This window comes from Lathamus discolor, chromosome 6 (assembly GCF_037157495.1).
Source record: "Lathamus discolor isolate bLatDis1 chromosome 6, bLatDis1.hap1, whole genome shotgun sequence".
Classification (NCBI taxonomy): domain Eukaryota; kingdom Metazoa; phylum Chordata; class Aves; order Psittaciformes; family Psittacidae; genus Lathamus; species Lathamus discolor.
In genome coordinates, this window is record NC_088889.1 from 59,804,328 (window position 1) to 59,830,185 (window position 25,858).

At 40.7% G+C, this 25,858-nt stretch overlaps 1 protein-coding gene across 12 annotated transcripts in view; it reads right to left on the reverse strand.

The window, feature by feature from the left end:
- Window positions 1–25,604, reverse strand: part of GALNT18 (polypeptide N-acetylgalactosaminyltransferase 18) — a 261,201-nt gene extending 235,597 nt beyond the window's left edge. For 6 of the 12 annotated variants that reach the window (XR_010613541.1, XM_065683059.1, XM_065683061.1 and 3 more), the window contains exons 1-2: window positions 25,331–25,603; window positions 24,924–25,189 (exon numbers count right to left, since the gene is read on the reverse strand). Coding sequence is in view for 9 of the 12 variants with exons in the window: in XM_065683059.1 (XP_065539131.1) it covers window positions 24,924–25,158 (235 nt within the window). In the remaining 3 variants the exon portion in view is untranslated. Of the gene's footprint in view, window positions 1–24,923 lie in introns of all 12 variants that reach the window. The other 6 variants (XR_010613540.1, XR_010613539.1, XM_065683057.1 and 3 more) reach the window with 2 other exon arrangements.
- Between the last annotated feature and the right edge of the window lie 254 nt (window positions 25,605–25,858).

The window sequence follows — 25,858 nt, forward strand, 5'->3', positions numbered from 1 at the left end:
TAAATGATTACTACGATCAGAAAAAAGAAAACTCCTTTATAAGTTTACATACCACACTTAGCTTCCCCCACAGTTTAAGAACCCCTAATTAGTATTGTAATGTCCCATCCCTGGCAGTGTTCAAGGCCAGGTTGGGCAGGGCTTGGAACAACCTGGCCTAGTGGAAGGTGTCCCTGCCTGCGGCAGGGGGTTGAAACTGGATGAGCTTTAAGATCCCTTCCAATCCAAGCCATTCTGCGATTCCCATTTTATGTGGAGCCATTCTGGAATTAAATAGATAGACTGGATGAAATTTACCTTACACAGAAAAAACTTTAAAAAAGATCTTTGGGGAAATAAAAATTGTGAAAGATAAATATTTAGTAAGAAGGTACTGAGGTGAGACTTTCATGACATTCAGACTCTCTCCTGTCAAACCCACATCAGAACCTCTAATCTGGCATTGCCAAGGCAGGTAACAAGTTGTGATAACCAGCTGGCATCTATGCATAATATTCTATTCTAAAGCACCGGCTTATTTATATTCATCTTGTCATTACCCAGTCCAGCTCATTAGATTATTTTATCTGCAGACTAAAAAAAAACAAAAAAAAATCCATGGAATTTCAAGAAATCCAGGCTTTCTGAATTGCAGCTAGCACTGAATCTGTGGAACCACCCTTCTTGGACTGATTTTAGAGGGCTATTTAAAACCCAACATAAAGAAGCCTAAACTAGCTGTAAACAGGCTGGTCTAGAGGTATAGCAGAGGGCAAGGCTGGATCTCTAGAGGCAGGGATGGCCCTCATTAGAAAAGCTACCTGCTGAGGAGTAAATCCGGTTAATCCAGGCACACAGAAGCCCAGCTCTAGCTGCTCTCCTTTAGTACGGGAGCTGCACAGCCAGCCCATGCACCCTATCACCACTGCATTGCACACTTCAGGCAAAGTTTACATTCTCTGTGAGCAGGTACTTCTGGTATTATTTCTGAATGCCTAGAACAGGGAGGCCTGACCCAGTTAAGGCTTCAATTTACCACCACTGAGGTAACTGTAACATAAAATCCTGATAATTAAAAAGGCAGACTAATTTAGAGCAAGCGTAATACATTCTTAAGCATGTATGCTAAAAAGATATTTTTCACTCAATCTCAAGAGAGCTGTAGACTATTTAAAGAATTTTGAAATATGTTAATTGCAGCAGATCAGCTGCTTCTAGTTCATCTTTGTTTTGTGGGATTTTATCCTCCTTAAAAACAATATGCACATTCAAATGCTAGCATATGGTACTGGCTCAAAGAACAGCTGCCCTTTCAGATCTCCAAAGGCTAAGAGATGACACACAAAATGCCAAAACAACCTTAAGGGAGGTCAGGTTATCTGCAAAACAGTTCATACTTCAAGCTTTTTGTCTGACTTTGGACTAAAGATGAAGCCATTAAAAATCCAAAATTTCCATCATCTCTACAGTACAAATTCCTTCTAAGTAGCAGCACTGAATAGCTTTCATTTTCCTTTCATTTCTATTATTTTTCCTGCTTTCATTTTTTAATGGAATGAATAAATCATTTAGAGTGTGTGAAAGGCACCACATCAGTAGCCCTAGAGACTCAAGTCTAGTTAAGCTGTTCTCAGTACATGACTTCCTTTTTCCATTATATAAACAGAGGACAGCAACCACCCAAACTGCACTGCGGTGCCTGTAAACAGCCAAAATCTACTTCCCACTGAAGTCAAAGGTCCTGATCCCTTGTGCTTTGCATTTACACTTTCCCCACACTTTCAGAGAAAGGACAACATAACTTCCTAAAGCCACCCTTCCCCAGCAGAAATTATCACTTTGGTAAGAAAGGGGCGCTTTGGCTCTAAGCTACAAATAAGAGGCACAGCAGGACATGCTGACTCTGTCCCTGCTGTATCAGAGATGAAAGACTTCATATTCCTAGTAACTTCCAAAATAAAGAACAAAACACAACAAATCCCTCCTGTTCATTACTAGTTCTTTATAATACTGTGATTCTTCTTAAAATAAATTGTAACTCAGCTGCAAGCTTGTAACAGAATGGGTTGAGGTGACCCTGACACTACCATAATACTCCTGCTAACCCTCCACTGGGCTTCTTTCCATCTCACCTCTTGCATCAAGCTGGGAGCTGTCAAACTGTTGCTACTTTACCCGAAAGCTTTCAAAGGATAATAACCACCATGAAGCTCTATGTTCCTATTTACATAAAAACCTCATGCCAAATAGCACCACAGTAAAGTTAGGATTCAAAGTTAAAGGGGCAGAGGGGGCAAAATGAGAATCTGTGCCAAATGCATTACGTACCATCTCTATGATGCTCCATTAAATCTGCATAAAATAAATACACCTAATTTAATATTCCCAGTACCCAGTGGATCCAGCAGCCTAAAGGAAAAGCTAGAACAGAACCATTACTATAAATTGCTTTTTATCACTCATAATGGCTTGTCACCCAAGATTCCCAAATGGCAACAAAAATAATTTCTGTAGCTCTTCTATAAATTAATACCCCCAGTCTGCCCAGAAATACTTTGCTTGCTTACTAGCCTACTGTCTTACGTATTATTTTCTGTTCCACATTCTGCAGCATTATTACAGCTGTGCATAACACATCCTAAGTGTAATGTTTAAGAGGGTTTTATTTAATGAGCCTTATTATCCCAAGTAAAAGGCTCAATACAATGAAGACAGTTGACTGCCAGTGAAATAGGGGATTATGATAGAAGTAACCAGAACACAGAGCAATTATGTCGACACATTTATATATAGTTTCACATCTGCAACAGACAACGATATCCATGCCAAAATTCTGAGATGAACATCTTGGGACTGTATTTCAACAATACAGCTTACATAAGGCTAGTCTGGCCAACCTAAAAAGGCTACGCCATCCCCTAAGAGCTAACAACTAACATAACACACAACAAAATACTGGTTAGCTCATACAGAGAAGAAAAAAAAAAACTTCATTTACTTGCTAGAAGACACAGAATCATAGAATGGCTAGGGTTGGAAAGGACCTTAAGATCATCTAGTTCCAACTTCCCTGCCATGGGCAGGGACACCTCACACTAGACCATGTCACCCAAGACTCCACCCAACCTGGCTTTGAACACTGCCAAGGATGGAGCATTTACCACTTCTCTGGGCAACCTGTTCCAGTGCCTCACCATCCTGACAGTAAAGAACTTTTTAGCCTAAAACTGGCCAACCTCACACATGTGATTAGCTCTACTGATTTCAAGAGATTTAGACTGACTAACCTTTAAAGTGGGGTTCATCTCATCTAACTGTAAACACAAAGAGGATATCTACAAGTGGGTTTAGTCGGTTTAAGCTCCTTTTACAGCAGGCATCTACATGTGGGTTATTAAACTTCAGTCCCCTTTACAGTTTGTGGAGGGAAGCAAGTGCTTTTATGAAGAAATCAAAATGCTTCTATGTTGGGTTGAGTTGAGCCTCTTGCTTTACAGGGAGTCGTGACACAAACTTCCAGTCAGCTAAATTCATCTCCCAATCTCCATAATGCTCATATAAGGGAAATGGAAGTGATAAACAGAGCACTGTTTAGGGTTTAAGGCTAACCAATCAATAAATTGCATTGTGAAATGGAAGACATCTCTGAGTAGAAAGATAAGCAGAGCTCATACTAGACCTGTATACACCCTTTTAAAAAGTATCTGATTTGGACATGGTTCTGCTCCTTTCTGTTATGCAGAATAAAGACTGTTGCTGCTTCCCTGTGAGGGTAGTGGGGCACTGGCACAGACTGCCCAGAGAAGCTGTGGATGTCCCATCTCTGGCAGGGTTCAAGGCCAGGTTGGACAGAGCTTGGAGCAACCTGGTCAGTGGAAGGTGTCCCTGCCTGTGGCGGGGGAGTTGGAACTAGATCATCTTCAAGGTCCTTTCCAACCCAAACCATTCTGTGATTTTATCTGAGTTCAGGGCAGGAGAAATTCAATTCAAAAGTCAACTCCAGTCTAAGTATACTTTTTAAAATGTACCCTGGCCTTCATCAAGTCAAAGCAAATTTATCCTGGCCAAGTCTGTGGATTTGTTATGTTGGGTTGGGTTTCTTTTTTCCCCTTAAGTTGTGATCAACTTGAAAACCTCAGGCAAAATTCTAAAACATATCACAGTAAAACTATTGATTTGACTCAGCAAATGTAGTAGGAAGAAAACAAGGTCCTAGTATGTGTTTTTCTCCATTTTGTTGTACAAATAAATTTGTGTGTGGATATGTCTCTTTCCTCTCTCCTCTCAGCTGCACAAGTAAACGAAGAGGTAGAAACGCTGAACTGAAATTCTCTCTCAAGATGTTTATTTCATAAAAATGTTTTTCAAAATTTACCTTGGACTTTTTTTACAAAGGAATAAATGCATTTTTTCCCAAGGTGAATGACTAACATCTGCCCTCTTCATGTTCACTGACACACAGGGATAAGCTGAACTCATCAATTCCATTGTCATCACAGATTTTAACTATGTTCTACAGATGCTTTAGTTTTTTTTCTTACATGACTGAGAAAGGAAAAAATTCTAAGGAGAAGGAAAATACTACATGTCAATAATAATCTGGAACATACAGAATAAAACACCCAGGCTTTTCTCTATCATAAAAACTCAAGAGTGACTGCTCCAGCCATAGCTTTCCAAAAATTACTCAAGCAACAAGCTACAGATTCATCTGGAAAAACAACAGAGTCAGAGAGGAATTAATTTCTATTAAAATGCAGTGGAGCAGGTTATACTAGTCTTGCTCACGCTGACCACTACTTTACTGACCAAGTCAGTAGACTGCAGGAGTCACAGGGATTAAAGAGTAAAGTACTATGCAATTCAGAAAATAAAATATTTTGCCTGGAAAACTTTCAGGCGCAACACAAAGAAAATAAATTGAAATAAGTAACTTTTAGGAGGGAATTGTGCACGAAGGGAGGATAGCCTAATGCTGCATACGTTTTCCAGATCAGAAAAATCAAATATGCAAATCTTGGATGCTTATATTCCAGAGAGTCCTTAGGGGAAAGTACGTGTAGAAAAAAAATGGATGTACAGAATTAGCATTTCCATTTATCACATTTCCTTCTAAGTAAAGCCCATTTATTAAACTCCCCAAGCGCTTGAAACTCCATGAAATTTGGGGGTAGACACCTTTGACTTGGAATGCTTATTCTGAACTGTACAGATGCACTTCTGAAGTAGAACTGCAGAACAAAGAGCTGACACCCCTGACTTTGTACCTTAAGCCATACAGTAAAGTCGGCTGAAGAATCAATAGCCTGAATCATTCCATTAGAACGAAAGCGTTCAAGGCACTGAGGCCATTAGCACAAGCTTAATGGAATTAAGATATTAATAGAGTAAATGGCAACCTAGCTCTTCCGCGAGTTATACTGCAGCTCTGAGTAAACATCATCTTAGTCAGATGAACGCACAAGGATCACTGTTTCAGGGATTTCAGTGGCAGTGGGAGAAAAGTTTTTACATTTAAGCGCACATCAGAAATTGGCGATTCCTGGAGAGAAATGTGTTAATTATTAAACAGAGCTTCTGGGTTGGAAAACCCATCAATAATATACATTAAAATCTGACATTCCTTGAAAAATTGGCAAATGTGTGTTTGAGAGGTTATGTATTCACACACAGGAATTTCTATCTACATTCCTATTGTCTGTCATTACTTTATCAAATTAATGCTAACCTCAAGACCTTTTAAACTGCAGTTCCTTACAGTGTTATGTTTAAAGCCTGCAGTCATTTACAAAATATTCTTAGTTATCTACCAGAATTTTCTTTATTATTCCTCTAGTCAAAGATTTACGGGTTTGGTTTTGGGATTTCTATTGGTTGTTTTGTTTGTTGCTGTTTTCTTGGTGGGGGGGAAGTGAGCCGAGGAGGCACAAAAGCACAATGTAGTCAGTTCTAAGTAAGGTTAAGTTTGATGGCTTTGTAATGGAAAATAGCTGCGGTGCTTGAAGGTAGTTGACATAGTTTCAGGTCCTTAGCACCTTAGTACAAAAAGTGTATGAAAAGCAGAATAGAAAAACCGGACCTGAGGATGGGGAGTATCTGGGACTAGCAGACGTCCGGGATGGGCACAGTTAAACTAACTGATGAGTAGAAGGACAGGATGAGCTGGTGTAAACATCTACTGGGGAGTATCCCGGGACTAGCAGATGTCCAGGATGGGAGCAGTTAAAGTAACTGATAAGTAGAAGGATACGATGATTGCTATGTCTGTAATGTTAATTAAGCTGGTGCTTCAAAGACTGCCAGAAGTTATGAAGACTGTTGGGAGAAGTAAACGACCCTTAAAGACCACCTTCACATTTTTTTTGTATGCATGTGGGAAACTTTCTGGAAAATTATGTAATTCATGTGTAGCCTCATATATAAGGATGGCCTGTATAGCAATACGGGGACACACGTTAGGAGGAGCTATCCCCCGTTATCTCCCGGCGCCGCAATAAAGAATACCTGCTTGTCAACCTGAAACTCTTGGCGAGTTTGTTCCTGGAGTTTTCTCCGAATCAGGGGGGGATGTTTTATTTTTGGTTTTGGTTTAGGGGTGGGATTTTTTGTGATCTACATGTGACGTACTTAATGAAAATTTAAAAGAAAAAAAATGCCTTCTGTCAGTAAGTTGCTGGCAATTCTTATTAAGGCATGAATTACTTTGGCTTTTACTATGGTAAGTATCAGCTTAAAGAACAGGAATCCTCATTCAGGTAAAGTACTCCAACGATCCTGATAGCCTTTACAGTGGCTTTTCAGACTTCATTTGAGGAAGTTCTCCTAACAAGATATAAAATCTTTGCTATAGCACTAAATTAAACGACACAAAATCACAGAAAATATATGCTTTACACAACCACCGTACTGTAGTCAGCAAATGGAATAAGATTTTTCTTAAAGAAAATTCAGTCACTGTCAAAACAATCCATAATTCTATAAGCACTTGGTAGCTCAAATTTTTCCAAGGCAATACAAAGTAGCAGCACAGATAACACCAGAAGCTGATAGACTATTGGAGTTTTCCTTGCTAGGCCAGGCTCCACAACTCCTTTGGTGTTTTTTTTAGCGAACAGTACATAGTAACACTACCCTGCAAATGGGCCTGCTTAACCACCCTGCAATAGCACAGATTTCAAAAAGGTGGAATAAAATTACCTCTGTGCAATAAAAAAAGCTGCTCTCAAAACGCAACACAGCATCTTCCTTGCAAATCCTTGTTTCTTATTTACTGACTTACAAGTGTAGGGTAGTATTCCTTGTGCAATGCAAAGCAAGGAAAGGGACTTTATCCAGGCTAGTGACAGAAGAGGCCAAGTCCTAATTGCCAGTCTCAGTGCCTATATACAAAACCAACACAAGGTCAACTGTCATTTTACCAAAGCAGTTAGCATCTAATTTGACCCTAAGCAAGAGGAGATAAATAACTCCTCTGACAAAGAAGGCTCCTGACAAAAATATGGAAAGAATTTTCATTACTGAAGCAAAAAAAAAAACAAACACCACGCACTTACTAAAGAGGCAACACTGCTTCTCCTCCTGCTGCAAGCATTCTTCTAGCAACTCTTCATTGCTGAGGGCCCTGAAGAGTGTCAAGTGTCTGTGCTTTGTTTTATAAAAACATTCACACACAGACTGCTTACAATTTATCCCAAACACAATTTGCCACGTAAATATAATGACTGATTGGATTTAACAAGCCTCTTTCTAGAACAGTAAACACTGAAGCTTTTGTTTAGGGGTTTTAATCAGCTCAGCAAGCTAAACGTGTCACCTGTGCCAGAATGAAAGAAAAATCATCCCCACCTGCTGGGAGAACAACCAGCGGTAATATCAAAAGGAGGCAGGACCATTAATTGAAAGAATTAATCCGGATCCCAGCTATTTAAAGTGGCAGGCTTTCACCAGACACTCATCTTTCCCCTAACTGATCGCTCTATTAGCAGTAATGATCCTGCTCTAATGGCTATGGAGATCCAAACAGAAATATGGAATAGCTTTCTGCAAACTTAAGAACTACAAATCCAGACAGACGTTACCATTCCCCTGCAGACTGGTCTGGGGGCCTGCATTTGCACCTTAATACAGAGTGAAGACAGTGTAGACTACACTAGATGACCTTAAGGTCCTTTCCAACCCTAACCATTCTATGATTCTATAAAGATGATCTTAAGATTAAATAGAAAACACAGATGTCAGGAAATGGTACATCAAACTTTTTAACTGCAGCCTGCCCATCAGCAAGTCTTATTGACACTCTAACCTTCCTCTGCTCAGCACAAGAACACTACTGAAGTAAAGTTCAGGTTGCTGTAGAATGGCAAATGACTACATAAAAATCAACTGGCTAACTTAAGTGGTGAAGCAGTGCTCTGAAGTATGCCAAAATGCCATCCTGTAAATGCCAGCTGTGAAATGCTACTCTACTATAGAAGGGTATCAAACATCCTGAGCAAACAGGAAAAATCTTCAGGTAGTGAGGCAGTGGAAGAAATTACTCTCCATCAATTCAAACATTGAAACTTTTATCTAAATAACCCACCTAGGACCACAATGTGGCTTTGTAAGCCACAAAGTAATTAGTTGTCATAGTAGCTGTTCAACCCTCTAAAGTGATACATCCACACAATCCTACAGCAAAACGAATTCTTTATAAAATATTTTGCAGACCTGACTGCAAAATACTGACTGCAAAATTACTGACTTTACTTCAGTAATGTTGCACCGAACAACATATCTGAAGATTTTTTTTTTCTTCAAATTAGGTCTTCTGAAGCTTCACAACTGTTAAATGTGTGTTTTTATATACATATATACATAGTCACACATAGAAATACTCATGAGGACAAGCATTTCTGCATAGAATGACTCTTTTCATTTTCTACATCTTACCTACTACACAGAAAACCTTTCTCCCTCCAGACTATGTACATACCAAGCGTCACAGGGACAATAGATGTTTTGACATTTCCAAACTTATAAAAATTAAGCCCGAAACCCGTCAAAAGCACACCGACTCTGCAAGCGTCCACATGCAGCCTGGGAATTTCCCATCCAGATTTCACTTATTTTTACATTACATTGTTGCAAACTGGGCACTGGGCTCCTGAAAACAAGAACCCAGCTTCATGTTTCACAGTCCCACTTTCAGAGATACTGGATTTCAACAACCACTGTACCCCTTAATCACTATCTTTGAAAAACCATGATCCATTCATTGTCAAAGGAAAGCTGACGCTGCGGAAAATGGATGATCAGATCCAAAGATATTCTAAACAATACATGAAAATAGAGAAGTACGCTGTCTCATTTATTAATACTGCTGCTAATTTTGCTGTGTCCCAGTTTTTCAGCCATCTGCAATCAGAACTCAGTTTAGCTGTTAAAAAAAAAAGCACATGTGCTGCAGTACAAACCAGGAAGTTGCAGTCAGGAGAATGGAAAGGCCATGTTCTGCACAGGAATTCTTTTCAAGAAGCTTAGAAAGGACCTAGGGCACAATTAAATAACCCAGATCACTACAGACAAGAATTGATAATGCCAGCTCTTTTGGACTTACTTCTAAAGGTTATGTGAGCTCTTCTAAAAATTTTCCAATGTTTAGGAAATTACTGTGGGTGGGCAGGTCCTCTTTTCTACGCACATTCTCTGACCGTGAGTATCAATAAATGGAGCTTTTCAGTTGGCAAAGCAGCGTACCTGAAGAGTCTCCCCCTACTACCCGTGGGAGGCGCATGAGGATATAATTATTTCCAAGATTTTTAACCTCTGATTCCCATCACTTTGACTACTAGATTCCAAAGTTACTAGAAAGGCAGACAGATAAACAAAACATTGCTTTCTTAATTCAGATTCAGAAGTAAGAGATAGAAAGGTTATGAGATAACCCAGTAAGTACTTGATCTCTCCATTTAATGCAACCATTACTAATAATGATTTTAAGCAATTACATGCTAACTTTATTGTGTGAATTCCCCAGAATTTATATTACTTGGTCTTTTACCTCTTGTTCTCTTATGGTGATACACTGCACTCAACACTTTCAAATCTGAGATAAAAAGATTATACTTGAAGTCAGCAAATAAGTGCTGAATGTAAACTGCCCACAGGCAGAAGCACCTCCACTAACACAAGAGAATTATAACATACTGCTGGCACAGCTCTGAATTTGTGCTAGAAAGGAACAATATTTAGCACAACTGTCAGCCCCTGCGCTCTGGAGAAACACAGCCATGTAGATTTAAGCACTACTGAGTCACAGTTCAGGCTGCTGCTGAGGCAAGAAAGTATACAGTTCAGCTAACAGTGCACAAACTAGGCTACTGACAGCCATCACATTCACAGGCAAAAACCCACATTCTGTGCCAGGGAAATCACTCCTCTCCTACTGGAGTGACACATCTACTCCTGAAAGATTTAATTCAAGAAAAAACAAACATCTGTCTATAAAGTTCAGTGTGGTGCTGCTAAACAGACAGCAGTGTAATCTAATATTCCGTATCACCACTGTTGTCCAAGGAAGCATCAACATCCTTACAATAATTTTAAGCTTTCCTGCTTGTTTTTTAAAATATTATGGACTATCTACAAATATATTTATGTACAACACACATACATAAGATATGGAAGAAAAGTACTGCAAATAGCGTAACTCCCGGGGTCTCTCTCATCTGAACTGTAACACCAGTAGCATATGTGGGAATATTCTGAGGCATACCTTAAGCAACTTAAGAGATTAATTTTATAATTTTTTTTAAGGAAGGTAACATGCATTAAAGGAGCTTAAGCAGTTGAGGCTGCAAAGTCACTTATGGAAGAAATTTTCCAAACATATCTAAAGGAACCTACTCAAACGGGATTTACAAGTTTTTAAAAACCGTATTGAAAGCCCACTTCTCTGACAGCCACCACTTTTGGCATCATTTCTAATTTGAAGTGTTTTACCCACACTGTCTACTGACTTGATTGTACTTTTTGTATCAGGTGAAAGGCAGCTCTAAATCGCATTATGACAATCGAAAGAGAATTTAAACGGTACACATAAACAAACAAAGGCATTCAAGCAGTTGCATGCACCAAACAACTGAGAAAACACGCATTCAGACCTTGGAGTATTTGTTGCAAGAAGTCTACACGCAGCTTCAAGACTGAGGGATCCAATGGTATTCTTCAGAAAGCAGAAAGGAAGTATGGTGGAGAAACCACCTCCTTCCAGACTTCTGGAAAATGCATTATAACAAGAACATAAGGAGCCTAACCTTACCTTCAAATACACAAGAAACTGCAGTTTAAATTTTTAACTAAAACCACAAATAATGCACTTTCTGAGCTTAATCTGCACAACTGCAAAGAATCATATACACATAAGCCAGTGTGTGATAATAAAGTAAACTATTTTGTTGATGTGTGTACAAGTCCATCCTCTGTAAAGATACGAAGGGGAGAGGGGCAACTGCACTAACTGGCACACAGAGTAAGCTCCAGATGAGCCCATGCCCACCTGTCCTTTTCTCCCTTTTAAGAATACAAGCAAGTCTGCTTAAGCAGCACACAGTTACTCTGCATGGCAAAGAAGAGCAGACAAAGTAGGAGGGGGCAGACATTTATGTTACAAAAGCTTCACAGTATTCAGACCTTTCTTACTATCAGAGAACCTACCAAAAAAAAAAAAAAAAAAAAGAGCATATCTATACATACAGCCTGTTTGTTCTATACATAGGAACTGTGAAGTGAACAGGCTCTTAGCTATCTTGGAAGAAGGAAAACTCAAATCTGAAGGTAATCCTAAAGAAAGGAAGTGTGTTCAAGAAGTAGAATTAACTTGAACACAAAGCTGCAGAAAGACACTCTACTAGAAGTCAGTACTGTGGCAAGATCACTGTCCCTTTGACGAGGTTCTTCAAGAAGAGCCTCTAGTCCCATGGCAGAAGTCTGCCACTACTGGCAAGGGTTAACCATTACTTCTGGGTTCTTTCCCTTTTTTTCCAAAGAGATAGGCAGCATGGGAACTCTACATGTTCGTAAGAGACACCCCATGACTGAACTTAACTTTTCCTACCCACTTTTATGCAAAGCCCACTAACGGAAAACTCTTAAATTGTTATGAATGCTTAAAGAGCGGGGTTACTACAGAGGTAAAAATAAAAAGGAAATCACCATGCTCTTCACTGGGCCATAAGCACATCCTGCCACATGGCATTGCTGCAGTGTTTCAAACTACTTAAATTTCAATCCAAATTGTAATTGCCATTTTAGTTTATATTTTGGATTTGGAGCTGCTAAGGCAAGTTCTAACACTGCTAGATATGAGATACCTTGAAAACATACTGAGAACAGTGCTTGGAAAAGTTACGCTGCCAAAACACCATGCTCACATCTCAATTTTCCTAAAGGTAAATAATCACGATTGACACTTTCACTTGTCCTCACAAGGAGGATATACAACTTCTCCTTGGGAAGTTTGACCTGAAAGATGCAAAATTTTAATATGAAGTTTCTTCAGCCAGGGCTTTCCACCCCTGGTGTTCTTCACATTGAGGTGATTGCAGGTTACAAACATTGCAGGAAAGGGGTTGTAACAAGTGTTAAAGCCATGCCAGGGTTGTTGAATGCCCCATTAGTTTACCTTAAGAGTGCTAATCTCCATCTCACTGCTTTCACTGTTCTCTGCAGTTAAGTGGGAGTGACTCAAGCACTGTATTTATACAGGTGTGCAGTTCAGTGAGAAGAAACACCACACAAAGAGGGAGCTTTTCTCTTCCTTCCTAAGAAGCAACAAAAACCTATGGTTCATCATGTTCGAACTTGAGTCTTCAGAAAATTATTAAGCTCCATTCACCTTGTGTACTGAAGAACAGGACAAGTATGACTTCATCAAACTACCTTTATTTTTTTTTATCTAAAAGACACAGCTACTTATTCTGATGAAATAAGTAGGATTTCTCTTGAGTTTATTCAAAATTCAATGAAAAGGATATTATTTTTTCCCACCCTGTGTTGAACTGTCCCTTGGAGTTAAATTGCTTGAATAACCCCTGCTTGTTGGATGATGACTGAATGAGCTTGGAGAATTTTGCCAGTTCCAGGTGTTGAGAAGTTAGGAGAAAATAACATCTGTTCTCATCGAGATGAGAAAGGCAAATTCGAAATCACTCTTAATAAATCTGTAGCACGAACATTAAATAAAGAGAAAAGAGATACACTATTTTTTAAAAAAGGCAGAATATGCTTTTTCATTAGATTAACGTAGCAAAGCTAAGCTGCTACATCCTACATTGTTATTTTTCTGTCATACCTTGCACCGTCATAACTTGCCATTGAGGCTAAACTGTCACAATCTCCGCACCATGTTCATTATAAAAACAGGCTACGCACTGACAGGCAAGAACAGCCTGGCTAACCAGGCGCTAGCTAAGCACAGCAGAGAACACACTGCTAAGTATTCACCACTGCCTGTAATATGACACAGTATTTCACATAACCCTTTCATACTTACATTATCTTTCATACGTGTGGATACTTCGATTCTTATTTCCCATCCCCTTCTCTGTGCTTCCGACCCACTTGCTTACACAGTGATACCAGAAAAGCAACTGCATAGATCTAAGACAAGTAAGAGGCATCCTTCTCGATCCCAATGCAGCCTGTGGATATCCAGGACAGAATTCTGAGGCAGCAGAGGGGAGAGGGCAAATGAGTTATTGCTTTCTATACTGCTCTGCACAGATCGCTCCACTCAGTGGAGTCCCAAAGTACCTCAGATGTACAAATTACTGCAGCACAGTGATGACAGCAATTTATGCGAGTCCAACAGAGAAAAGAATTTAGATCAACAACTTTGAGCATATTCACACTGACTGAGAACTCAGTTCCAGGACCTTCTGTTATGTGGAAAGAATGAAATTAAAAAAAAGGTATTATCTACCAGTATCTTCAGGTTTCTAATGTAAGGGAAAGCAGCCCCTACAAGGAATTCTTTGTTCTCACTTTCATATAAAGACCTCCTATCTTTTCAGCAGCAGAAAGGGTGCAAATGCACAGGACCTGCATAGGTGGCTTTACTATTTAAAGTTTGCCTTAACTGCACAGTTAATACAGGTATCCAATTGCTGGAGAAGAAAATATCCAGAATTATATTCCATTCCATATACAGTATTGAATAATCCTTCCTTCTTCCCAAGGGCGGCTAATTGACACTATATGGAAGTTTTATGGCATTCCTACCTAGAAAACCACCCACAAAAGCTAGGTTAAGTGCAGAAGCATTTTGTCTTAACACCCAAGAAGTTTATTGTTGTCCCAACACTGCAAACATACTGGGAATTCTTATTCTTATAAACATGTTCTCCATTTCAGCACAGCCACTCAGACTAAAAGCTGCTCATGCAAAGATAATAACAAAGTGTAATCAGAAAATAATTGGAGAGTACAACAAAGCATAATTAAAAAAAAAAAAAAAAGGGAAAAATCCCTCTCCATGATCATGCCAGTTTGTATTTCCAGCTCACTGTACTAACAAAACTGGGGGGGATGGGGATTACTCTGTAACCTACACTTGCATCCAAAGAGCTAGTGACTTCCATCAGCATGTTTCACTGCTGGCAGCAGCCATCAATTCCTGTGTAACTGATACAGGTGGTAAACACACAGCCACGTGGGAGAGCATTTGCAGTGACAGTGTTGCATTAATCAGCTGGTATCTTTGTGCTTTTTTTCCCCACAGTCATTGTCCCTTTCTTCACGGTATGAAGACAATACCAGTATTGGACCAGGTACTGCAACCTTTTGCCAGATAATGAAAAAAGATTTTGTTTTCTTCTTCATCTCAAAACAGAAATAGGAACATTCTTTGAAGTATATTTAGAAATTATTTTTTTCAATGTTAATTTTCAGGAATGTTGCCAGTCTGGTTTTAGCAGATGGTTTGCTATTTAATGTCTCCAGGCAAGGCAGAAAAGCTTTAATCAATAGAATCAAAAGAAATGTTGAGAAATTACATGCAATTTTGCAAAATCAAAGGCATTTCCTACATATTGTCAAGTAGACAAAAACATATTGACATGTTGTGACTGCAAGGAGCCAAGGAATGTTTCACATATTACGACATTCAATTATGTGTTTTCAAGTCTCCAGGCCTCCTCCTAACAAGGAATTTTACTCTTTTTTAAATTTAAAAATTCTCCAACACCACCTTATTTCTTAATTATGAAAACAGGATCCAGGGCTGAACAATTAAAAAATCTACGCTCAAGAGCTAGAAGCTGTAACGCAGAAAGCTTCACCTTTGCTTACTCCTTCAAACAAGAAAACAGTAGTGTGCCCCCCCTTCACTCTATGATCCAGTATTCTACCTGTTCCTCCAGCAGTCAATCATCCTGAAAACTGTCTCCACTAGTAAGAGATGAAATGTGCAGTGCTCACTCTAGCCATCAGCTATTACTCAATTACTGGAGAATGCACTAACAACTGTCAGAAAACCTGATTCGAACACACTTCAGGCAATACTTCTGTCCTTTGCATTTCTGGACTGCAGGAGTCTCTTCCTGTTGCCACCACCCTGAGATATTATGCAAACACGCTCCCATTTAATCTGATCAAGTTCTTGCTTCATTGGTTGCATTACCATTTACAAACTCTTCCATATCAGGCCGTACAAGGCAATGGTGAAAAGACCCTTCCCACCTTCAAAGCAAGACATATGGATCATTAGTGTAAACATCAAAAACACATACATACATTTGTATAGAGAGATATTATTATAATATATATTTTTATATATCTTAAATATTTATATATATATTTCCATCTTCATTTACATGCAATTTTTTTTCTCAGTATTTAAATGAAAATAAACTAGAATTAGCATTATGAAAAAGCTTTTAAACTTTTTTCATGTCAGACATAAGCTGAAAAACTCATGTTGACAGAACTGCATTTATATGAAAGATACTAATAAATCAATGAGATTAAAATGTTTCTATACCAAAAGCAATGAAAGCGAGAGTAATGGAAGCTGCCAGTTGGAATGATCTATCCAAACAGGTCTTCTGTTGTCATTTTGCTACTGCTCTTTCTGGCCTTGCCGCTTGTAGAGCATCTATTCAGTGGTTTTCCTGGATTTATGTACAGATTTAGATATCCCTTTGGAACTTGCAAGGGATTTTTTTATTGTTGGTTTGAATGTTTTATGTCAAACAGTTTGAAATTAATTTTAAATTTATATGACTTTACAAGCATGTGGAAATATTAGCTAAACACAAGCTTGAAATACCTCATTCAATGACATCTAAGTTTAATGAGGTCATAATACTTTATGGCTGACATCATACTGTAAAGTTACAGAGTACTAACTCTACCACCTCCTGAAAAGCCAAGATCAAAACCACAATACATGATTATAATATTGGAGGCCAACAACAATGAAATATACTTGATATTCTGACTGCATGCAAGCCAAATACTTCTGCCTTCAGAGAAGATACTACACTTTTTAAAAGACCTATATAAACTAAATCAAATAGATCTAAGTCTTGTGTTTGTGACTGATAGATTTGGCTTTAATTAGTAAGAAATACTTGTAATAACCTACTAAGTGTGAAACTGTTTTTGAGAGCAGTAAGAAAGCGAAAGGCTTTCAGACAGAACCAGAAACAGTGGGCTGCTGCTTTTCCACTGCATAGAAAAAACCTCAGTAGCACTAGTTTCACCAGTTTCAGCAACACCAGTGGCAACTCAATAGTTTCCACTCAGTAACTGTAGTTTCATATTAATTAAAAAGGGATAAAAAACATTCAGGTACGCTTATGCAGCCTTCAGCTTTTTTTACACTTCTTTCCTCCCTGACACTCTTCGTCCTGCAAATTGTTACACATGAAGTGAGCACGTCTTCTAATCAGAAATACCATAGCAATTACAGCATACTACTCCCCCACCCTTCACTTGAGCAACTTAAAATATTCCTGTTAGCACAAGTAGAAGAGGGAAATGCTGGCATCATGTGATCATGCAATACACAGCTGGTAAAATTATAAATACCTCAGAGAGACACAAACAAATAGAACAAAGTTATTTTAAAAACTATTCTCTGCTCTCTTCTGCAAGCCCTCTTTATTCAAAGCATGGAGAAATCCCTAAAGGTGTTTCCTCTAACCATAACTTTATTGCAATGATAATCCTGTAATGGATGGATACAGACTCACAGAGTCTGCTGTGCTGGAAAAGTTTATCTGACAGTTTTTCTTTTACTTATGGCATGCCAAACTTGCCATAGGTAAAAGAAAAACTGACAAGTTTGGCAAGTCATGACTTGATGGAGAAAGAAAAGCTTCAAAGGAATTGAATCCACCATGAAAGCAGGGACAGGTAATTCACTGCATTAGTTGGATGATCCATGAAATAGATCTCTACATAGATCCAGATTACATATGGGCAAATAACGCCATCTAAAAATCTATATTATCTCCCTAAAATGAGGACTAGAATAACCTTCTATCTACAAAGAAAAAAAAAAAAAAACCAACACAGAACTACTATCTCTTTTTCTTATATTCTTCAGAAAGCTGCTTATAGAAATCCTCTTTTCTCAGAGATCACCTGTGACAGCTCTAATAAAAGGAAAATTCACATTTAAAGTAAGGGTTTAGATTTAGGAGGTAGGAACTGGCAAAACCTCAATAGGATTTCTACACCCCTGCCGACACTACTGACACAAGGTCTCTAAGATCATGAAGATACAGGCAGAGAATTAGGCAATTATTTGGTATTGAAAATGTGCTAACTATAACATGCATATTGTGGGATACCTAATCTCATACTTCAGAGCTGTCAGTCTCAAATCCGTATCAGTGAGGCCAAGATCTACAGTGGAGAACCGACGCGACTACTACATGACACTGCAATGTTTGCCTACTGCAACATTCACACACTCTGTGGGCTATTACTAATGGGAGAAGAGAAACCTTCTGATTGATGAGAGCAACTCCGGTAGTGAGTCAAACCTGCCACCAACAGTCTCTATAAACTTGACCGTACCAATTCGCTATATCCCTCTCTTCTGCCCAGCTCCTGCAGGTTTCATCCGTGGGGACTAAGATCTCCAAGTCAAGGGTTCCACTACACATTTGTACAGCACTTACCACTATGGCTAGCTGCCACAGTGCTACTGTCACACAAATAACACATTTTTAAAAATCATACAGTTTAAGTAGATAATATAGTAAGAATCCATTAGGGACTTGAGAAGGCACATTCTGGGATTTTAAAGGCAGAGAATGACAAGGTAACAACTCGGACCTTCTATCTCCATATTATATAAAAGAAACTAGAATATTCTCATTTGTTCCTTTTCAAAGCCAAGGAGAGGAGATGTCAGACAGCTGCAGTGATTACGGTCACGGTTTTAGCTCCTGAAAATCTCTGCCTTCGCCTCAGGAAACTCAGGACATCATGTTAAAATAGCGCCTTGGTTACAAAATACCAGCTGAGCAGAGAAAATTTATGACGAAACAGAAACAATGTTGTTATGCAGAGAGCATATCTGCACACCTCTCAAAACAGTCTTGAACTCAATGTACAGTAACACTCCTGCATTTGTTTTAGAAACACAGTCAGTGTACCTTGCGTACAGATACAGCCATCTCTTTCTGACCCAGTAAACAAGAACAGACCTATCACATCATAGAGCAAACTCAGCACCAGGCTCCTCTGAGCAAAGGCTCTTTTGAGTTTTAGGCCCTGAAAGAAGCCACACCTCCCATTGCTCTCTTTGCTTGCCCTTGTATGCACACCAGTCAATGAGCAGGTCACAGCTGACCCCAGGCCATAGTATGCCCAAGTGCAAGAATGTTTTTTACATTGGACTGCAAAAGCAGGTATTGCCATGAGAGAGTATGACACTGGGACCAAGCTGATCTCACACATAATACACAATTCCCAGCACCTAAGTGCAGAGCTTGGATTATGTTTCTTTTCGTCTGTATTTATCTCTATTTTGGTCATGTAGATCAGATCACTCATCAGTACTAAAATGGGTATAATGGTCGAGCAGAAAGTGAAAAGCCCCAAGTTTGCATCTCTGCACAGCTGCAGGCTGCTTACAACAACCTGAGCAACATTTCCCAAAGTGACACTGAGCAGCAGAAATGCAGCACTGAGCAATGTCCAGACCCATAAGCAGAACAGTTATCCCCATCTCTGCACAAAACATGAATCATCTGCTCAAAGACTGTAGCACACAATCTGCTCGTTCCACTGAAGCTGTGCCATTATACAAAGATAACAAACGTCAAATAAAATGAACTTTTTCAGAGAAAAGAGGCAAAATTCTCTAGCTTAGCAATAAGAGAACTTGCGAAGGGCAGAGAAGTCACAGTTTCCAGCCTCTGCTCCCAATTCATGTTTAAACCTTTTGTTAAAGACTTTCATGTGAACTACAGAGATTGTCTAGATTGAAGGAAACAGAATCCAGGTCAATTCCTTTCCCAACTACAAAGCCACTGCTCACAGCCAAATGAAACTTTTCTTGTTTCTGGCTCAAAAGACACAATTTCAAAAAAAAAAAAAAAAAAAAAAAAAGCTACTGGCATGCTATTCCCATTGTATAAACCTGAAGAATTACTAGAGAGCAATCGAGCTGACAGCAGAGGGGGGGATTCTCATTAGATGAGAAGTTAAGGTTTTAAAAGCACAAAAAAGTTAACTTTAATAATAGCAATAATAAATTATCAAGTTGTAGTCAACATAACCAACACATAATGCCTTCAGTAGACAGTTCTTGAAGTACCTGCACCTCCAGCAATGCTTGAAAATCTACAGCAATTTAAAAGTCTTCTAGCTGAAATCACTGTATTAAGGCCGTCGTTAGTACACCCATTCCTAAGCATGGAAGAACATGAAAGTTAAATTCAAATTAATCTGCACTGACATGCAGCAATCTAGAATGACTTGAGAAGTCACAGCCTAAAGAGAAAAAATAATGGGATTAATCCTGCATGTCTTACATACCCAAGTGGCTCCTTCTCTTGCAATTAGTTACATTGGGACAGCAGGTCTCTTTGCTTGTACAGAGCCTGTGAATATAGGGCCCTCTGCAGTGGAGCAAGAGCTGTGCTCCCAGGGCTAATGTCTACTGCTGATTTGTTTCTCAATAGAATAAATACACTGCAGCAAGTGATAAACATGTCCAATTGCTTTTGAGCTTGAGGGAAATAAGCTGGGAGAATTTAACAACTAATTATTCCCAAAAGGTAAGTACCACAAGAGTAAGAAACATGGTGGAGTGGCCATGTGAATCCTAGTGAGCCTGACTTTGTGGAACCCAGCTAGCTAGCCAGGCTGCAGAGGGTAACTATCACAAACCAGAGGTTTATATAGTACATTTCTTCTTCATGTTTGAGATCAACAAATAAATTCTGTCCAAACACAGAATTTACTTACCCAAACCTTGAGATGGCTAAAATTAAATATCTGGGTTGACATAGTTCCCAAACTCAAAATATGCAATTTCTGAAAACAAATTCCACCCTAACACCTGATCCAAGACACTGGGAATGAATCATATACTGGAGATCTCCCTCACCTAACTGACTGCAGAGGGTGATTAGATATCCAGCTATCGGATTGCTAACATAAGTGAATCCACAGAGCAAATCATTCCAAGAAGCAGGTTGAGATATAACACATACATCTCCTCTCTGACAAATTTGCCAAATTAGTCTACACAGTGACCAGCCACTTATGACCACAGACGCAGTAGCTTGCAAAGATGAGGGACCAACGTCTTAGTACAGGTGTCTTAGTAGTCATCCACTGATCTTAACTAAGAATTCAGCTGGTCCAGAAATGAACTGTGTGTTTACAACTTTAACTTAGGTCTACTCTGTCTAGTAACTGCATGTAATCTATTATTTCTGCTTAGGTCCCGAGGGGGCTAGGGGGAAGCAAGTTCATTTCACAGACTACATAGTCCATAACATTTTAGAATGTTGCTGGAATGCAAACATCTTCTGACTAAAACTAGGAAGGCTGAAAAATATTAAATGCCACTGCACAATAAGACAAGATGCCATGCATGAGGTGTTTCAAGTGATACCAGCTTACCCATAGCATAGCTTTTCAGGAAGGCTAGACTCATAACCTGTGACAGCTGAAAAAACATGATGCAGAAAACAATAAATTGCTCCCTTCTTGCCAGTGTTTGCGTCTTGTCATTGTTACAAGCTAACTGTCTAAGAGTACCCCCACCTGCTCACACGATCTTCCAACTGCACAAGCAACTCAGGGCAGTTTTGTAGTGACAGACCCAATGCACAGTGCATTATTAAGAAGAACGATGTGTTGTGATCTGTCTGAAGCACTCTCGTGTTGATTTGAATAAAATGAGAGTGTTTCAGGTTGTCTGAACCAGTGTGTGCCTTGTGAACTCAACAGAACATACTGTTCACACATATAATTTATATCAACAAATATTCCCTCTTGTTTGCAAACTCAAAAGGAAGCAGAAACTAAGATTCTCTCAGGGGGTTGCCTGCTAGACATAATGCCTCCTACTAAAGATTTGGGGTAGGGAAAATCTCTAGTACTAGCCAGGTAGCACTGAGATGTTAACACTACCCCAATCACCACAATGCACTGCCACAGAAAAGCATGCAGGTCATCATCACTGTAAAAAGGTAAAGTGATTTTACCAAAACCATCCTGCAAATGGTGACAGGCCAGAAGCCAAGAATTCGTAATTCTCAGGCTCTAAGCTCAAGATCCAGCATCATGCTTCCACTGCACATAATATTTCTTTCTGTGGTCCACAGTGCCCATCTAGACTGCAGTACTGCCAATTCTGCCCCAAACTGCCTACCACAGAAGTCACTATACAGATGCAGACTCTTGCGCAGCATACCCGTAGACAAAACCACCTAAATAACACATGAGGAACGAAGGAAGCAGAGAAGGACCATACAGGCAGAGCAGGCACACATGCTCTTACTCCATTTCCAGCACCCAGAAGCGTGCAGCATAATTGCTATCTCTCAACATTCGCAGAAGTGGGAACACACAGCAAAGTAAGATGCGCAATATGGCAGGTACATACTTGTGCATTCAGACTTCTTCATTTTTGGCCAATACCAGTACCAATACTTCCCTTTCCACACTGTTCTTTCCAAATACAAGGCACACATACTTTCATTCTCTATGAACTTCTCTTTTCTAGAAATCTCTTTTCAATCTATTACTTTTCTTGCTATGAAACTGTCTTTTCAAAAACATACTTTGAAAAACCTCTTATATGAAAGCACCTCTTACTCCTTCTCATTTCCAGGACACTTAATAAAATATTACAAGACTGCAATTTATATGCTAAAGGAATTCACAGACGGCATCTCATCAAACAATTCAATGAGAAAACAAATTAAAATTAAATATTAGCGTAACCCCATGTGTAAAATTCAGCATAAAATAAAGCTTTCTGGTTTTTGCAGGATATCCTATGGAATGCAGTTCTATTACACATGCTAATTTCATGCCCATTCACCACTGCAGAACATCGGAGCTATTGATGCTTTTCTCCAACATAAAAAAATTGGTCCAAGGAAAAGTTTAATAGCAAACTACGGGTAGCCCTTAGAGCATTGGCCAGAACCATTACGGAGCTGGTTTACCCACCCTGTGGCAACGAATCTCAAAGCTGACATTTAAGCTCTTCCCAATCCCATCCAGTTTGGGATATTCCTTCCAAAGACCTCAAATGAGTTTTGCACCATGACCGAGAATACACAGCATCCCACAGTGCTAAGCAAAATCTGATTAAAATAACATCTTATTCAGCGATCTCCGACACAGAAATTCCTTATTAGCCCCAGTTATTACAATTTGACAAGTAAAAGCATGGAAAATCCACTCTGGGGTAATGATTTGATGAACATTTATTTGTTTATCTTTAAAAGTAAGTGGTTTCACTAAGGGATGAGAACTTTGTAAAGTTTATTTTTTCCCCTTAAATAGATTTCAGTACTTAGTAATAAACTGTTCACTTAATTAGTTTTAGAAGACTTCCAGCTTTCATACAGATGTTATTCAAGGAAAATATCTTCTTGTTTTGTTTACGCCCACTCACAAAAAGTTTATGCTCTAATCCATGCTATACTCTCCTCTGATTTAAGTATACCTTTCTCTGCTACTATGAGAGAAGAACCACTGACCAAAGGAACATGCTGATATGGACATTGTTATTTTCCCTGAAAAAAAGGAGCATTCGAACGTCACACCAACAAACCCAAAGGAGTTATGCTCCATCCTCATATGGAAAGTCAATCAACTTCACATATCTAACTCTTAACAGCACGTTTTGAAAAATCCCTGCCTTCAACCATCCTTCCACAGTGCACTCCACTGGCACACACACAACAATGTATTTCGGTCTCAAAATCCATTTCAGGAATCAAGAAAAAACTTAAGGACTGCAGGAGAGAACTTCAAATTTGCAGAAGCTCCTGTAACATCCTCCAGGAAAAAAAGTAGTATTTTACTAATTTACCCAGGATGACAAGACTATCTGAGAAATGAAGGCATATGCAAACAATGCTGACGTGTCATAGTTTAAAAAAATATTAACGCAAGTCACAGGAAAGTAGCTGGGCTTCAACAGTGCTGCAAATTTATGAGTATTGGCAAGCTGGGGATGCCAAATTCACACAGGATTAGCCTGCTCCACCTTCCTTCATACTCTCAGAAGACAAGTTGGCCAAAACAGCCTGGAAGCGAGAGGTTTTTGCTCTGGTGATAGGCATCCGTTGCCAGATGGTTTGCTCTCCCTTTTTAGATTTAGGAGACTAGAACTAGGATTTGAACAATCAGTAGAGGTTATACAGAATCAGCGGATTATGGTCCCTTTAAATTTTGAGAGATCTGAGGGTAGAACCTACCCTCACCCTCAGCCTTCTTACTACCCAAGCCACTTAGCAGACCGATGGACTGACTACATGATGCTACACCAGCGATGAAAATATAAAGGAAGTCACCAAAGATCACCCAGCAAAGTCATGTAAAATCCCAGACTCCCAGGAAGTAACCGTATTCTCCCCCACCACTTACCTACTTCAACCCTTTTCCCACAGCTCCGTTAAAAGGAGATCAACTTAAAAAAGGCATTACACAAAGGAGAGATTGCCCCAGTTATAATCCCAAGTGGCTTCCAGCACTACAGCAGCACTAAGGGAAAACCTTGAGCACATGCGGACAGCACAGACTCTCAGCACGGATTAGCAGAGTCTGGTATACAGGGGAAGAAGAACAAAAATTCCCCTCACAGCAACCCATTTTGGAAAAGAAAAACAACAAACACAAAACAAGGACGATAACACCACGATGGGAAGACGCTCCCTGCCCTTCGCCCTCCACGCGGACCCCCTACTTAAGCAAGGCACAGCCAGGCACGGAGCTGGGCTCAGGTTTATTACAGCACCAGGCCGAGACCAGCCCGGCGCCCGGCTGCTCGGTCGGGTCGGGTCGGGTCGGGTCGCGCAGGGCCGCCCCGAAGCCCTCCGCCGCCCGGCTCGCCCCGGCACCCCGGAGCCCACAGACCCCTCTCCTCCGGGGGGGACGACGCACACGCGACTTCCCGCCCCCTGCAAAGGCAGCCACGGGAGGAGGAGGAGGAAGAGGAGGAGGAGGGAGGGGAGCGGGGCAGGTCATCGCCCCCAGCTGCCCCTCTCGCCGGGCACCGGGAAGGGACCGCAGGCACTCCCACGCACCGCAGCCTCCGCGCAGCCCCCGGCTCTTCCGGGCTGAAGCATGGCTCTCCCCGAGCGACTGAAAAGTCACCCGCACGCACAACAAGCGCGGTTGGGGGGGCGATGGAGACCACAAACGGCGTGCTGGGGAGGGGAGAGAACGCAAGCGGGGTAAAGTGGTACCTTGGATGTGCTGCTTGATGACATTTTCCAAATGGTCCAGCCTTTCTATAATCCTTAAAGTGTCCCCTTTGTCTTCCTCTAACTTTTTTTCTGAGATCGGCTCCTGCACTTTCACATAAACACTGGCAATGTAGTTGGTGACCCAGCCCACGTACAGCAGGCAGACGATGTTAGTCATTCCACTCAAAATCACGCAAGTGGACACTAAAGTTTTGGTTTTCCTGGTGCACACCATCCTGAGATCCCTCCATATAGCTCCAAAAATCCTGTGATCCAGAAAACAAAAATAAACTGCGATGAAAATAAATCCTTTCCCTCCTTTCCCCGAAACGGAGACCACTCGGAAGTCAGTAAATTTCCATGCAAAAAGTTCTCTAATCCACAGAACAGAAATATTTGCCGCCTACCTAGGAGGAGAGGTGGGGGTAGGGAGGGCTGATAATTAGAATCCCGGGCTTTAGGACATTAAAATAGCTGAAACTTTGCGAGAGCCGCGCCGGCAGCAGCCCAGCACGGCGCCCCGCTGCCTTCAGGCGCCGCCTCCCGCCGCGGGCATCAGGGCCGCGGGCAGAGCGTAGCCGCAGCACCGCAAACTTTGTTCCCCGCGCCGCCACCGCCGCTGCCCATCGCGGCCGGGCAGCGCTCGGCAGGCAGACCCGGGAGCAGGCAGCCGGCGGGCGGGGCTGCTCGGCCGCGGAGTGACAGCGCGCTCCGCCAATGGGCGGCCCGCTCCGGCGGCCGCCAGAGCCGTATGGCCGGCGGGGGCCGCGAGCGGGGGGGGCCTACCGCGGGGCCCACCTGCTCCTCGCGCACGCTCTTCCCTCCCTGCCTATTCCCATAGCGGGCTGCAAAGAATTTCCAGCCTGGATGAGAAGAAACGGGAGCTGGTTCCCGTTTGCTGCCGGGTGCACGCTCTGCTGCACGGCTAGGGAGCG